Source organism: Taudactylus pleione, unplaced genomic scaffold (genome assembly GCF_031769625.1).
Source record: "Taudactylus pleione unplaced genomic scaffold, aTauple2 ptg000256l, whole genome shotgun sequence".
Classification (NCBI taxonomy): Eukaryota; Metazoa; Chordata; class Amphibia; order Anura; family Myobatrachidae; genus Taudactylus; species Taudactylus pleione.
The window spans coordinates 3,842,094-3,855,739 of record NW_028284658.1 but is presented as its reverse complement, the minus strand read 5'-3'; the positions used below and the strand labels follow the sequence as shown (position 1 = coordinate 3,855,739).

General features: G+C 44.6%; 1 protein-coding gene across 3 annotated transcripts in view; it reads left to right on the top strand.

The window, feature by feature from the left end:
* The window catches only part of DLGAP4 (DLG associated protein 4), a 225,201-nt gene that overhangs the window by 163,921 nt on the left and 47,634 nt on the right, over window positions 1–13,646 (top strand). The window contains exon 1 of one of the 3 annotated variants that reach the window (XM_088480583.1): window positions 7,711–7,744. The exons of 1 other annotated variant lie outside the window; for it this stretch is intronic. In XM_088480583.1, coding sequence (XP_088336709.1) covers window positions 7,726–7,744 — 19 coding nt within the window. In that variant the 5' untranslated portion in view covers window positions 7,711–7,725. Of the gene's footprint in view, window positions 1–7,710; window positions 7,745–9,026; window positions 9,075–13,646 lie in introns of those variants that run through there. One more of the 3 variants, XM_088480582.1, reaches the window with a different exon arrangement.

Genomic DNA, 13,646 nt, shown 5'->3' with positions numbered 1-13,646 from the left:
GGCTGCTGGAGTCGGCCCTGACTCCTAGAACCAGCTAATTATGGTCTTCTCCTTTAGCAGCCCATTTAACGAAAAGTAGGTGTCAAAAACATGTAGTTGCCCCGCAGGCTTTAAGCACATAGTAGTTGGGGCTTATACCAGTAACTTACTCTAGAGCTAAATATATATATTGTATACTTTGGTAAGGTTCATATCCAGTAATTGTCCAAACACTGTGAGTAGTCAGTGTCCAAGGCAGGGGTCAGGACAAACATTAGCTAATAAGTAGCCAGTATTCAAGGCTGGGAGTCAGGGCAGGCAGCAGCTTATAGAATAGCCAGTATCCAAGGCAGTGGTCAGTACCAGAAAACTTGACAGAATTCATGAACCTGGTGTTCAAAGAGAAAAAAATTAAAAACAGGTTTAAAAAAAAAAAAAAAAAAGGAAATATGGAATGTAATGGGAATCTTCATTGGAGATGGCATATCCAGCTGAAAAGAAACTAGAGTTTCTTAATTATCTTATAAGAACCAATATACCACCTCTAATTTACGCAAGGATTGCTGCAACTTGATATCTCTCATAGGGCCATATTCAATTAAGCTGCGAAAAGTCGGAATCGCCGATGACGTCATTTTCGCATGTTTGAATTATCCCCATATGCGAAAAGTCTTTGAAAAAAACGGGGATAAGTTTTCACCATGTTTTACATGGCGAAAAAAAGTGCAGAGTTGGGGTTTAGGGGTGTAGGCTTAAAAAAATTGCCTGCATCCCTGGGAAAAGCCCCTAAAAGTAAAAAAAAAATAAGGACACCCAAAAAAAATGATTTTAATTTTGGGGTTAATAAAAAAAAATACGGGAAACAAGTTTTTAAATAACTAAATTAATTCAGGGGGGGTTCCCAAGTATGCGGCAGGTGTTTAAAAGAATGCGGGTTGTAGCGGCAGGTGCATTTTTGAAGAATTTTCAAAATGCACTTTAGGGACTTAAAAATATTCTTGCACCCATTTTCATGTACCCTAAATTTGATGGGCATAGTTAATTTTTGCCCCCAAAAAACCTAAGTGCTATTCTTCATCACTTCTTCAAAGTCGGGAAAAAACACCTGCCGTGGCTATTTAAAAACCCTAATTACCTTCTGCAGTGATCCCCCATGTCAGAACATCATTAGGGGGGTCCTAGGATGAATTCCCGAATATTCCCTATTTTTCCCGATACTCACCTTTCCACCGGGTCCCGTTTTCGCTGCTTTATAATTGAATGCGGGTATAAAGAGGGAGCGCGCCCGATACTTTATCCCTGCAAAACCTCCGATGTGGAGCGAATAGTCCGACACGGACTTTTCGCTCCCATATTGAATATGCCCCATAGAGAGACAGCTTTAAACATAAAATGCTTATGATGCCAATCGGTGAAATGCTTATACTGAGAACAGAACCAAAGATGTCTTTCTTGAGCATCCTCATGAACACTGAATGACTGCAGGGCAGAAAACAAACATGGGTGGGTTTTATAGACACAACAGAAAGGAGAGATGCCAAAAGCAAAACTCTGTACAGCACATTTTCAACTAATCATTCTGCAATTCATGGACTTGGTAGATTGGTTCAGTTTGACCAAGGGTCTGTGGATGCTATCAGGCCCACCAAGAGCCGTGGCAGGCCCTGGTAATAGGGGGCGTGGCCTAATCGGGAAGGCGTGGCCACGCTTCGCGGCGCTGCACGCTGGGGAGGGGGGCGCTCTGAGCCCCCTCAGCCCAGCGCAAAGCCAGGGGGGCCGCGATCAGTGTGATCGCTCCCCCGCACAGGCATAGGAGACTGCTGTGGCTGCTGCTCAGCAGCCACGAGCAGTCTCCAACTGCAGCTCAGCACACGCTGTGTACTGGGCTGCTGTGAGGGGGGGAGCGCCGCCGGACCCGGGCCCCTCAGGAAGCCCGGTCCCGGGTAATCTGTACCCGCTCCCCCCCCTCTCGGCGCCCCTGGATGCTATAAAGATGAAAAGTGAAAGACTGATCCCTAAAATAGGCAAATGGGAATGTGCACTTTGAATGAGGTGGAAGCATATATATATATATATATATATATATATATGTATGTATGATGAAAGTATTTTCTTTATAGGATGTTTCTAGATCTTTCACAGTTCAAATATTGTTGTCCACAGGCCTGTAATTAAAAAGGAAATATAGGGGATGATTTTGCATTGCACGTATGTGTAGAATGGGTCCTGCGTGATCGCACGCAGTCTCTTCTATGCCGTTGCCTGATTGACAGACAGAGGCATTTAAGGGGCGGGGGTGGCCGGCGATCCCGGAAATTTTCCGGGAGTGGCAAGCTTACTCTGCTGGCCAGCGGCTCGGCTCCGTTTACCATCACAACCAATGGTCGCAATGGTGATCCCAGCCTGTGACCTCGCTCGCAGTGCTGGGATCGCAAATGCAGCAGTGGGTGTCATACACCTCCTGCTGCATTTGTATATTAGCAAGGACGGAATTGCAAAGCTGCCTGCGTGCAGCTTTGCAATTCCATCCTAAGCGGAATAACCCTCAAAATGCGATAGCTTTATAATATATGGAGTAACCATCTGATCGTGTGCCAAATAGTTTTTCCAATACTTAAAAAATGTTTGCACCCTGACGACAGGGCTCTCTGTGAACCAGATTATTTCAAAACCTGTGAGTGCTGTGCTAGTTTTTCTGATTGTGCAGTTTACAATATTGGAGTATATACACTGAAGTGCCAAAAGTTATGGGATAGTAGCATGTAAAGGTAATGATAAGTGGCGACCCCGTACTGTGGCATCTTGGAAATGCCCAGACCTGCATCAGTTGACATCTCGTAAGTCAGTTTGAACATCGGTTAGGCTTCTAATGGCAAGGCGATGTGAATTATCAAACGGGGCATGATAGTGGCTGCCCAACACATAGGACATTTCTGAAGTTGTGTGGACATTCAACATGCTTTGATCTACGGTGTCAAGTGTGTATAAGGAATGCCTCAAGGAAGGCATTGCCACCCAACGTGGACAGCGCAGTGGCCAACCACGGGTGCTTAATGATCATGACCAGCAGCATCTGGACAGAATAGTCTGTGGTAACAGACAAGCGACACTGATTCAAATCGCATCCACATTCAATGCAGGAGGTACCAGACGCATATCCAGCAGGTCAGTGCAGTATTCTTTAGCTTCCATGGGATATGGGAGCAGAAGACCCACCAGAGTGCTCCTGTTAACACTATGACACTGGACAAAGTGTATCACCTGGGCTTGCTAATTGGACCCCGGAGGACTTGCAACACGTGGCGTAGTCAAATGAGTCACAGTTCCAGTTGTTCTGGACTGATGGTAGGGTTCGGATGTGGCACAGACCTCAGGAGTCCATGGACCCCAGTTGTCAGCAAGGTGGTGGTTCCATAATGGTGTGAGGTGTGTTCATGTAGCAATGGGTTGGGTCTGCCTGAACACTTACTTGACCAACAACCCCTACGTTGCAGGTGCATTTAAGAGGTGCTTTACATGGCGCCATGAATGCACCTCTTAAATGCACCTGTTCACTGCTGATCTGAGTGTGGGCCATCACGAGCCCCAGAGCAAGGGACACTCTCGGACCAAAGGGGAAGAGGTGGATGCGTGTATCACAGATGGAAGCAGGGGCACCTCGTTACATGGAGGATTAGAAGACTTCAATACGGTAAGGTCAGGAGTGCGGGACGCCGCCCCTGCCACCGTGTATGCTCTAACACCCACTGACACCAATGACTATAACATCCAAAGTGAGGGGACGGAAGCTATAGCTAAGCATATGGAAAGTCATCCCTTAGCAAGGGCAGACTAATGCCTCACCCAGAACTTGTCATATGAGAGCATGCAATTGTGTGAATAAGAACGCCACAAGTTTGCAGAGGAAGGTGATGACATACTGGGTCACCTACTTGCCTGTCAGCTCTATCTTTGTAACATCAGTGGGAAGTCTTACAACAACATTATTCCAATACACACCAGCAAGGTTGTAACTATATAGTGTTAAAAGGGAGAGGTAGGCACATTGTTGCTATATGGATAAAGAGACACCCTAAAGGAGTCTACTATTACCTGCAACCAATGTGTTGGAAGGACAATGACTTTTATGATAGTGGGGTTGCTTGTGGTTTTTAGGGAGATGTAGACACACATTGTCTTACGGAAAAAGGCACTGGATAGGAGCCATCTTACCTCACCTTCAACCACCCCCAATTACATTTTTTACTTATTTCTTGATTAAGAGACATATAATGGCATGATGGAGCAATGTGACTCCAAATAGTTTAACAAATAAATTAGATATTTTAAACACTGAAGACTCTTGTCATAACCTATATCCACAATGTGACACATATACAGACACATAGGTGAGCGCTGGACACTAAGCCAATTTAATTGCTGTACTTCGCAGGGCTAGAGGAGGTCCTACATGATATTAGGATATATCCCATGAATTTTGGCATTTCAGTGTATATATGTATGCATAAGCCGGGAAACCAAGTGGCCAACACAGATGCTTTGACCCATGTTTTTTGCTTAGGTTGTCAAGGGGAGATATTAATGCCCCAGGCTTCCAGCTTCTGTCTAGTAGACAGAAGCTAATTAGCAGCCTTGATTGGCAGACCACCTCTGAGAGGCTGATAAAGGGTGTCAGTGAATTTAAGTGCTGTGCTAAAGACTTCTGTTTTGTGAGAGGAAAGTTATTTCCCTCCACTCTGAGAGTGGAACTACACATCCTAGCATGCCCCACTACAGATTTTGCATACCCTATTACCAAAACTGTGGCAGGGCATATTGGGCTGTGTAATTCCACAGCAGCTGGAGCGCCGCATGTTGAATACCCTTGATCTACACTATAATGTTCATTGTCTGTAGCAGCGCTCCTGATTCCCCAGCATTAGATTGATCCTATGTAAAGCAAATGTCTCTGGTCATGGTTATCACTTACAGGTTAAGATACCTGAACTCTATGGGATCATGGGCCTGATTCAGAGCCGCTCGTAAGCGGCCGCTCGTTCGCTCCGAGCGATGTTCGCACAACTGCGCATGCGTATGGGTTGTAATACGCATGCGTGAACCAGTCATTGCGGTCAGAAATTGTGTGCTTGCAAAATAGCGAATACCTGCTAATTTGAGTGACAGAATGAGGCGTTTGTGGGTGGTAACAGGGGAAGGTGCTTGAAAACGGGGAGTGGAGATCCGAACGCAGGCGTGCCAAAGGTCAAAATGGGCGTTTTAAGGGTGTGCATAATTAACAAAGCAGCGTCATCTACCACGTCACTTGGTTGTCTTTTAGCCTGAACTGCTCGCATGATTGCGGTAGGAAAATCCTACCACAAGCACTGCGAGCAGTTCATACGCCTTTCGATGTACTCGATTAATCTAATAAATAGCGGAGATGACGTAGGATGCGAGCAGCCAGGGGGCGTTTTTTAAAAAATAGCGAGCGCATGTTTCGTTCGCTCGTTTAGACATAGAGGCGTCAACAGACCGCAAAGAGCGAGCGCTCTATTTAAATATCTGGCCCCTTTTTCTGAATGAGCGAGCGCAAATAGCGTCCGGCTCTGAATCAGGCCCCATGTTCCCTGGCACCACACCTCTACTTACAGGAAAGGTCAATTTAGCACTTTTGGGTTTGGTGAACTCTCTGTCCCAGCATGCTTGTATATGTACTCAGTGCCTCTGCTTGTCTCTCACTAATCACTGAGACCTCTGCCCAGCATACATCTTGAATGCAGGACTCTTTAGATTTAAGCTGTCAGTTCTCTGCTTAGCACACCTCCACATGACCAGGCAATGGCGTATATCTATAATGGGTGCCAGGTGTGCTGTGCACATGGGATCCCTGGTCCAGGGGGGCCCACACCGCGCACCCACATACCCTGAGGTGGTGGGCACAAATCCACGAAAAGTCTGGCTTTTGGCTGCCCAACCTTCAATTTGGGCAGCACACCCATTACTTTGCACAGATTTAGCCGATTTGCGCATCTAAACCTGGTGCATTTGGGCCCGACATGCATGATAAGTAATGAGCGCTTAAAGCACTTGCTCCCATCAGCAAAATAATTGAATATCGCCTATCTGGCACCAATTACTTACAGGCACAAGAAAACAATTGAATTCCCCTATGATGTCAGGGCTGTGAAATAGTAATGCTAACAACTATATCAAACGTTCTTTCAAAATTATAATATGTATATAGCACTTTCCTCCTAAAGGACTCAAAGTACTTTACATTTGCAGCACAAAATACAAAACAAGATTAACAAGGGACAGTAGTGAAATGCTTAGGTGAAAAGGTGAGTCTTGAGTCTATTTTTGAAGGATTCTAGAGTGGAGGCCTCTCGAACTTTGCGGGAAAGAGAGTTCCATAGAGTCAGAGCCAGAAAGCTGAAAGCTCGACCCCCAAATGAATTCCGGGAGATTCTAGGTACTGTTAATAGTCCTTTGTCAATGGATCGCAGTAATCGAGTAGGACAGTAAGGGATCAGAAGCTGCTCAAGTACCTTAGGCCCTGGTCATGCAGAGCTTTGAAAGTCAGTAAGCCAATCTTGAAGACAATTTGCCATCTGACAGGCAGCCAGTGAAGGGAGTAGAGAATGAGTGTTATGTGGCTGGAACGGGGCTGGTTGGTTAATAAGCCTGGCAGCTGCATTTTGTACCATTTGCAAGTGGTGCAATTCTTTTCGGAATTAAGTGCTTGATTCTGGCTATGTTCCTCAGATGAAAGAATGAGGATTTGATTGTGGCTGATACCTGATGTGTGTCAGTCACTCTCCAGGACAACACCAATATTCCACACATGTTCAGTGTTTTGTAGTTCTGAACCCCCAAGCGTAAGTCCTATTGTTTGGCTAGATAAGGATGATTGTACGCAGTGGCTGTGCAATAATATGGCATTAGCCATATGAGGCATCTTGTGTATATAGACGCCACCTACCAGCTTCTCTGATCAGCTGCTGCGGCCATAGATTCAGCATTGGATCATCTGCAGAAACATTGGCCATCTGAGTAAACCTCAGCTTACTCAGGATTGGCGGTGTTTTCACGCTGTCGAAGCTGCTGCGCTGAAAGACAAACACCATATGCCTCGAAAATGGGACTAGCATGCCATCTAATTTCGAGAATGTTGGCATCCGGCGCTTTGTCCATGCCCCCAAATGGCTGCATGTCAATTATGCTGCGACTTGGGGGCACTGCATGCGATCCCGCAGAATGAGATCTGCGTGTGTGCACATGCGCAGATCTCACATGATCGCAGATGTAAATCATCAGGTTTACGTACATCTCTGAATCAGGCCCTCTGGTGTGATCTGACAGCACATTGCATTTAATTGCAATTATAAAAGCTCACAAAAGATGATTTTAGATTAATTTGGTATAAACCAGCCGCGCTGACTGGCAAATTTGACAGAGCAAAACTGTGGCAAGGTTAAGTCAGCAATATAAATTGGATATCAAGTTAACCCATTGCCCCTCAGATATTTCTATTTGTTGCACAGGGTGGATTATAGTAACAGACTTGATTATTATTACATTGGAGACCTGAAGAAACTGATACTTTGGTCCTTCTGGTTGTGTGAATACTATGTGCCTCATATTGTATACTGTGTGTGAGGGGAAGGGTCCGCTGACAGTCACCTAGGAGACAGGGTCGCCCGCATTTGTTTCCTCCTAAAGAACGTCGGCAGCCGGCCACAGGGAACCAACGTGCAGCCACCCTGCATGCGTCAAGGGCAAAAAGGTAAATTGCTGTCTTTTATCCAATTACAGCCTTCTTGGTAGCAGTAATAATAGTACAGTGATAATATCACCTGGCTGCGCCGTCTGTACTTCATATCCCGGCCTCACACATATAATAACGAATGAGTGGGTGCGCCTAAATTGCTTAAAGAATAAAACTAAATAAAAAAAATATCCGATATTGCAAGCAACACCCGCTGCCGCCGCTGCCTGTTACCCAGCCGGCCGGTGGCTTCTACGTCACCGCTGTGTGTGTGTGCGAGGCGGTGTGAAGAAATGGTGGGTAGCGGCTGGGCCTGTGCAAGCTGGGGTGACGTCATGACGGGGCGGGGTCTCCGTGCTGGGCTTTAACCCAAACCGCCCCTCCTCTTAAAGGGGAGACGCTGCAGAGAGAGAGGGAGCATGTAAGAGGGTGAGTGTCCGTGTCTGTCCCTTGTCTCTGTCACCTCGGCTAGCAGCTACCTCTCGCAGCCATCAGCAGCAGCGCCTTCCCCAGCGAGCAACAGCAGCAGCCGCCCGGTCTCCCCTCTGGCCTGCTCGTCATCCTACACATGTAGCTGAGAGTCTCCGTAGGGTTTTCTTCAATCATCTGCAGAATTTCCTATGAATGAATAGGGCGGATCCCCCCGTCCAAGTCTGCCCCCACCATCCCTACTCTCCAATCTGGCACCCGGACCCCTTTGTGCCCATGTTGAGAATCTCCTAGAGACCCTAGAAGCACGGAACCCCTCCCTGTCTCTCCCACTCACTGATTCCATCACCCTGGCTTTGTTTCAAGAGCTGTGGAGGCAATGTGAGTGCCCCGTCTTCCTGCCCCCTGTGAAATGTGCCCCTGTGCATGGCATGCGCTCCCTGCCCACCGCGGCTGCCATTCTTCTGTATTCTTTATTTCTAGCGGGGGGAGACAGATTTATAGTCTTCTTTCTTGTTTCTGTTTTTTGATTGCTTAAAACATGTTATTCTTTGGCGCTCTCCATACCATACATAGATTCCCTTTCTTATGCTGTGGAGCTAAGCAGTATCAATGTCATGCCAGCTGGGAAAGGCAGGAGAAGGTGGAATATATACTTACTTTCTATAATTAGTGGGCTAATTAACCATTGGTATTCTACAGTAGCTGTATATTGCCAGACTCTCCAACATAGCCCATTCCATTAGGTACAAAATGATCTGCTACTGGACTTCATTCTTAATTTATGATTGAAGCCACCTGTGCTGAAACACCCTTCTCATGAAATAACTAGCTCAACAAAGGTGACTGCAATCATTAATTAGGTGGGAAGTCCAGGGGCACAGCATTTTGTACCTAATGGAACGGGTCATGTTGGAGGGTAGGTATTGCTGGCCTTGCAAATTCTCCACAGCATCCTTCCATCTTTAGTGTTGGGAGAGGCAGAGTTAACAGTGATGCTGGCATGTAAATGTGGGCCACGCTCTTACTATACTGACCAAGCTGTAGAAGTACTATTGTTCTGCTTCTTATCAGAAAATGAAACTTGAATCGGTAGTGTGTCTGGCTTGCTGCACCCTCCCCCCTGAATATAGATAGTCATAATTTTGGGATGGTTTAAAAATGCTTGCCTTTGTCATGCATGCAAGCTTGATTGTGCCTCCCTGCCAGTCGGAATTGCTTTCTTTGGCGCATGTTGTTTAGGTTGGCACTGTTTTTTAGTCTGGGCAGAGATAACCCTTGGGTTAAATTGATGGCTAAGTCAAATGACTCGGCATATGACATATTTTGCATATGTTGGATTTTCAAGGATGTCAATGGTTTGGGATTGTTTTAAATACTAATTAAAATTGTACACATAACATGTATTGTTCATTTGACTTTTTGACAGACTTCCTTTTGCGCCATGTCTGCTCCATGATGCCACAATGAGTGTTTGGAACATGCTGTGGATTTCTCTGTTGTATATGTAGTGCACTGTGAGGATTATTGTTTGTCTACGTCAGTGATTCCAACCGCGGTCCTCAAGGCACAATAAAGCTGCATACACACGCAACGATTTTGTTACCAACAATTTTCTGTCAGATTATCTGTGAGATTTTTTTAAAGTATAATGAACGATTTTTTTTTGGACTACAAACTATTTTTGCATATTCCCTTAATGAAAATCGTTCAGTTGGTCAGTCTGACTAAACTACAAACGTGAATGCGCATGAACGATAATCGTTCATTGTTTTAACTCAAAGTGAACGATTTTTACAACGATTGAACGATATAGTTAACGATAATCGTTCAATATATTGTTGTTTGTATGCAGCTTAACAGTCCTGTTTTTAGTGATATCCATGTTTCAGCACAGGTGGTTAAATTAAAATAACTGAGGTACTAATTAAGTCAACTGTGCTCAAGTAGGCTATCCTTTAACCATAGACTGTTGGGGTGCCATGAGGACCGTAGTTGGGAACCCCTGGTCTACCTGTTTGTATAGTTCTCTGCTGCAGTCCTTTGTCAGTCGCTTAGATGTCAAATGTCACCCCATGTGGTCTCTGTCAGTTTTCTTGTTATTGGTGTGATACTTTTTATACCCATCTGTGAGCCCGATATCCCTACAATTCTCTGCAGGGATTGCTGACTCCATTATATACTGTGTTTGTATAGAATTTTGTTGCACTGTAGGGTGAAATTGGTTCAGATGGAAGTCCTCCTCTGTCCATAATCATTTTAGGGCAGCTCCTACATCTCTTCTTACACTGCTGAACAACTGTCATAGCATGGAACTATCCAAGATGTAGGGCATTTCAGGTGATGCCCTTCACAAGTTTCACATGATCTCCACTGATTTGTTGTTGGACCATATACATTTTGGTGCTTGGTCTGTTTCTGTACACTTATTTGTCTATGTATAACAAGCAGGCCCAGCCATTGACTTGGCACGTCTTCATGGTATTAAAATTGTGGGATCTGAAGGTTGGATTTAGACTTAATGTTCCCAGGAAATGTTTGTCCTCCTTGATGCTGATTTTGGTCTCCAGTGCAACATATTTTTATTGACAAACCTATCTGGGACATTGCCTAAACCCATGTGTAATTGAAGGATTAAACAATAATGGTTTACAACCCTGGTTACTTTCTAAATCGAGCTAGTTGTGTATTAGCCAGATCTTATCTGTTTATTGGATTTGGGGGAGTCCATACAAGGTCAGGCTGCAGGATTACACTTTGTTCTTTGACAACTGGTGCAGATGTATAAATTGGATTAATTAGTAGATACATTAATTGAGGTTGAAAATACATGTTCAACCTTTTCTTTTATTCTTAATTTCTATAAAAATATTGTGTAGTCTCACAAGTTGGATCCTCTCCAGTCTATGGGCCTGATTTAGGATTGATCTCATGGGGTATGCATCGCAGTGCGCAAGCCGGCCACTGTGAACGGGTATGGGAACGATTCGGGTTGGATCACATGCATCGCAGTGTTCGTGCGCAAGCCGGCCACTGCGATTGGCTATGCAGTGGACACGCAGCGGTACAAAGACATGATTGACAGGAAGCACCATTTGGGAGTGGAGAGGGGTGTGGTCGAAGGAAGTACGCAGGCATGTTAGTGCGTTTGAACGGCGTTACAGGGGCATGCATAATTAATCCCCTGCGATGGCATACGCAGCCAGAGGTCTAGATGGTGACGGGAAGTTTCGCAGTTAGTCGGGGTCCGCTCAACCACAACTGTGCGTATGGGTCCAATGTTACTCAATGTTTGACTTGCGGATATATGTAATGGGAAGTCTTGGTATAGTGCCGCGATTGCACTGCGACCGCATTCATTTGCATATTTTTGCAGTGAGAGGGTGCGTGCATTTGCAGACTTGCGATCCGTGCTGAATCGGGCCCTTCGTGTAGATAGTGTATTTTGTATACCCCAAAATAGTTGTAATTATTTAGGATACTCAGCTTTTTCCCCCCTCCTTATTTCCACATTTCCATTTTCTAAGAGAAATACAGTTAAATAATTATAGTATTGTATCCCCATTAACCCACTTGGTCCAGAGTTTAGGAAAACAAGCATTGAATGGTAAGGCTCTTGTTTGTGAGGAGTTCAAGCTCCACTGCCGATTGCCTGTAAGGACACAGTGACACTTGAAAATAAATGTCAAAGATAAGAACTGTACAGAAACAAAACAAAAATAAACAGTTACCACAGGGTTTAAATGTAAAATGCATATAAGCGATCACCAGTGATTATATAATTAATAAGAATGTACCGGTACAAAGTTGATAAAATTAAATAACATACTATATGTTCAGACTCCAAAATATTTTATATTTGCAGTAACCCAAAAATGATGGGGTCCTACACAACATATAACTACAGAAATCAACTTATAGCTATCAACCTGTCAAGTTCAACAGATGGATGAGTAATAACCCATCATAATTCATAGAATCTATCTTTTTCCCAAGGCTAGTAAAGTATATGTTGGTAGTGCAAACAAGATAAAAGCATCAAATTCAGTCCAAAAGTTTAGGCTATTATGTGAAAAGTCTGTTTAAAAGCTGCTTTATAAGTTCATTAAGGGGCTGATTGCACACATGTCCATTTTGCACGAAGGCGGAATTGCAAGCACATATTCCGAGTCATGCATACGCTGAAATTGTCTGATTTCAGAGAGATGTCTTGCACTGGATATAGGTCTAGTGCATGCTAATATTGACAGCCTTTTCATCAAGCGTATGTTTGAGGACAGTTGCATAGATCTGTACAATTCTGCATATGGGTGAATATCTGTATCTAGCTCCGTGCGCACAGTGCATTTGCGATCAACTCTACATCAGCCCGTGTGTGTGTGTGTGTGTGTGTGTGTTGTTGTAGTTCCAGGATAGCGCACAACGTGATCACCCCGAATGGTCTTTTTTTTTTCTTGGTGCAGATATCTTAAAGTGGAGTTTGTAGCCAAACACGTATGTCCTTCTAGTAAAAGGAGGCAGCAGTCTCTTCCATGTGTCCGTATGGCAACCCGGATGGATGTGACCTGAAAGAGTGGTGGAAAGGGCATTCGCCTAATAATAGTGTAATAAATTATAGATACTTGTGCACGTGCTCTGAAACAATGTCCGTACCAGATAAAAAAATGTATAAGGCTTATCTGAGACTTTGCCTGGTGGATCCAGGTGATGGGATGAGCCCGGAATTCTGTGACTGGGAGACCTTAATAAGAGGGGCTCAAAAAAGAGCCGGACACAAGAGAGGGCATTGTACTCTTGTAAGATAGCATGTAATCATATGTTCATGGTCACTCCTCTAATCTCCCTTGGTACTCCAGATACTTCCACATGTGCCAGTGATGGGCTTTAGACCAAGCAAAAAAGACCCATCATCAGTAGTAGTATTTTTTTCAAAACAGGGGGGCTTTATTGCAATATAACAAGGGAAAATGGGATACAGGAATGTATAAAAAACAAATTTTAATATGAATAATTAAATAAAGTTCTTATCTGCAAAGTAGTCAAATCTCCTTAAGAGAGGCTGGCGTGGCACAGGATGCGTTTCGTTCTGTTGGACTTCCATCACCTTAGCGATGTTTTGCTAGTGCGCATGCATGAAAAGTCCCGGAATTCCATACTGTACTTGCGCGAACTCAAGTGTCCTATGCCTTTTGCAATTGTGAATGGAATCGCTAACGCGAGAAGGGGTTTGCGGCCCTTAGGCGCATCAGGGTGGAAACTGGGGGTTGACCTAAAGTGACTGAAAAAAGGGTTTGTTTAATGGACGTGTAAGGGGAGTGCATCGCAAATCCAATGCTTCAGAGGCCAGGTTTAGTTGGATTTGGGGAGAGTAGCTAGAGTACACCATAGGCTACTGCACATGTTGATGGTGGGACTGATGTTGCGTTGATGTTGGTAGGTTTATAAACTCCGTTGCAAATACACAGACCACGCAGCCTGAAAGTGGGTGTCT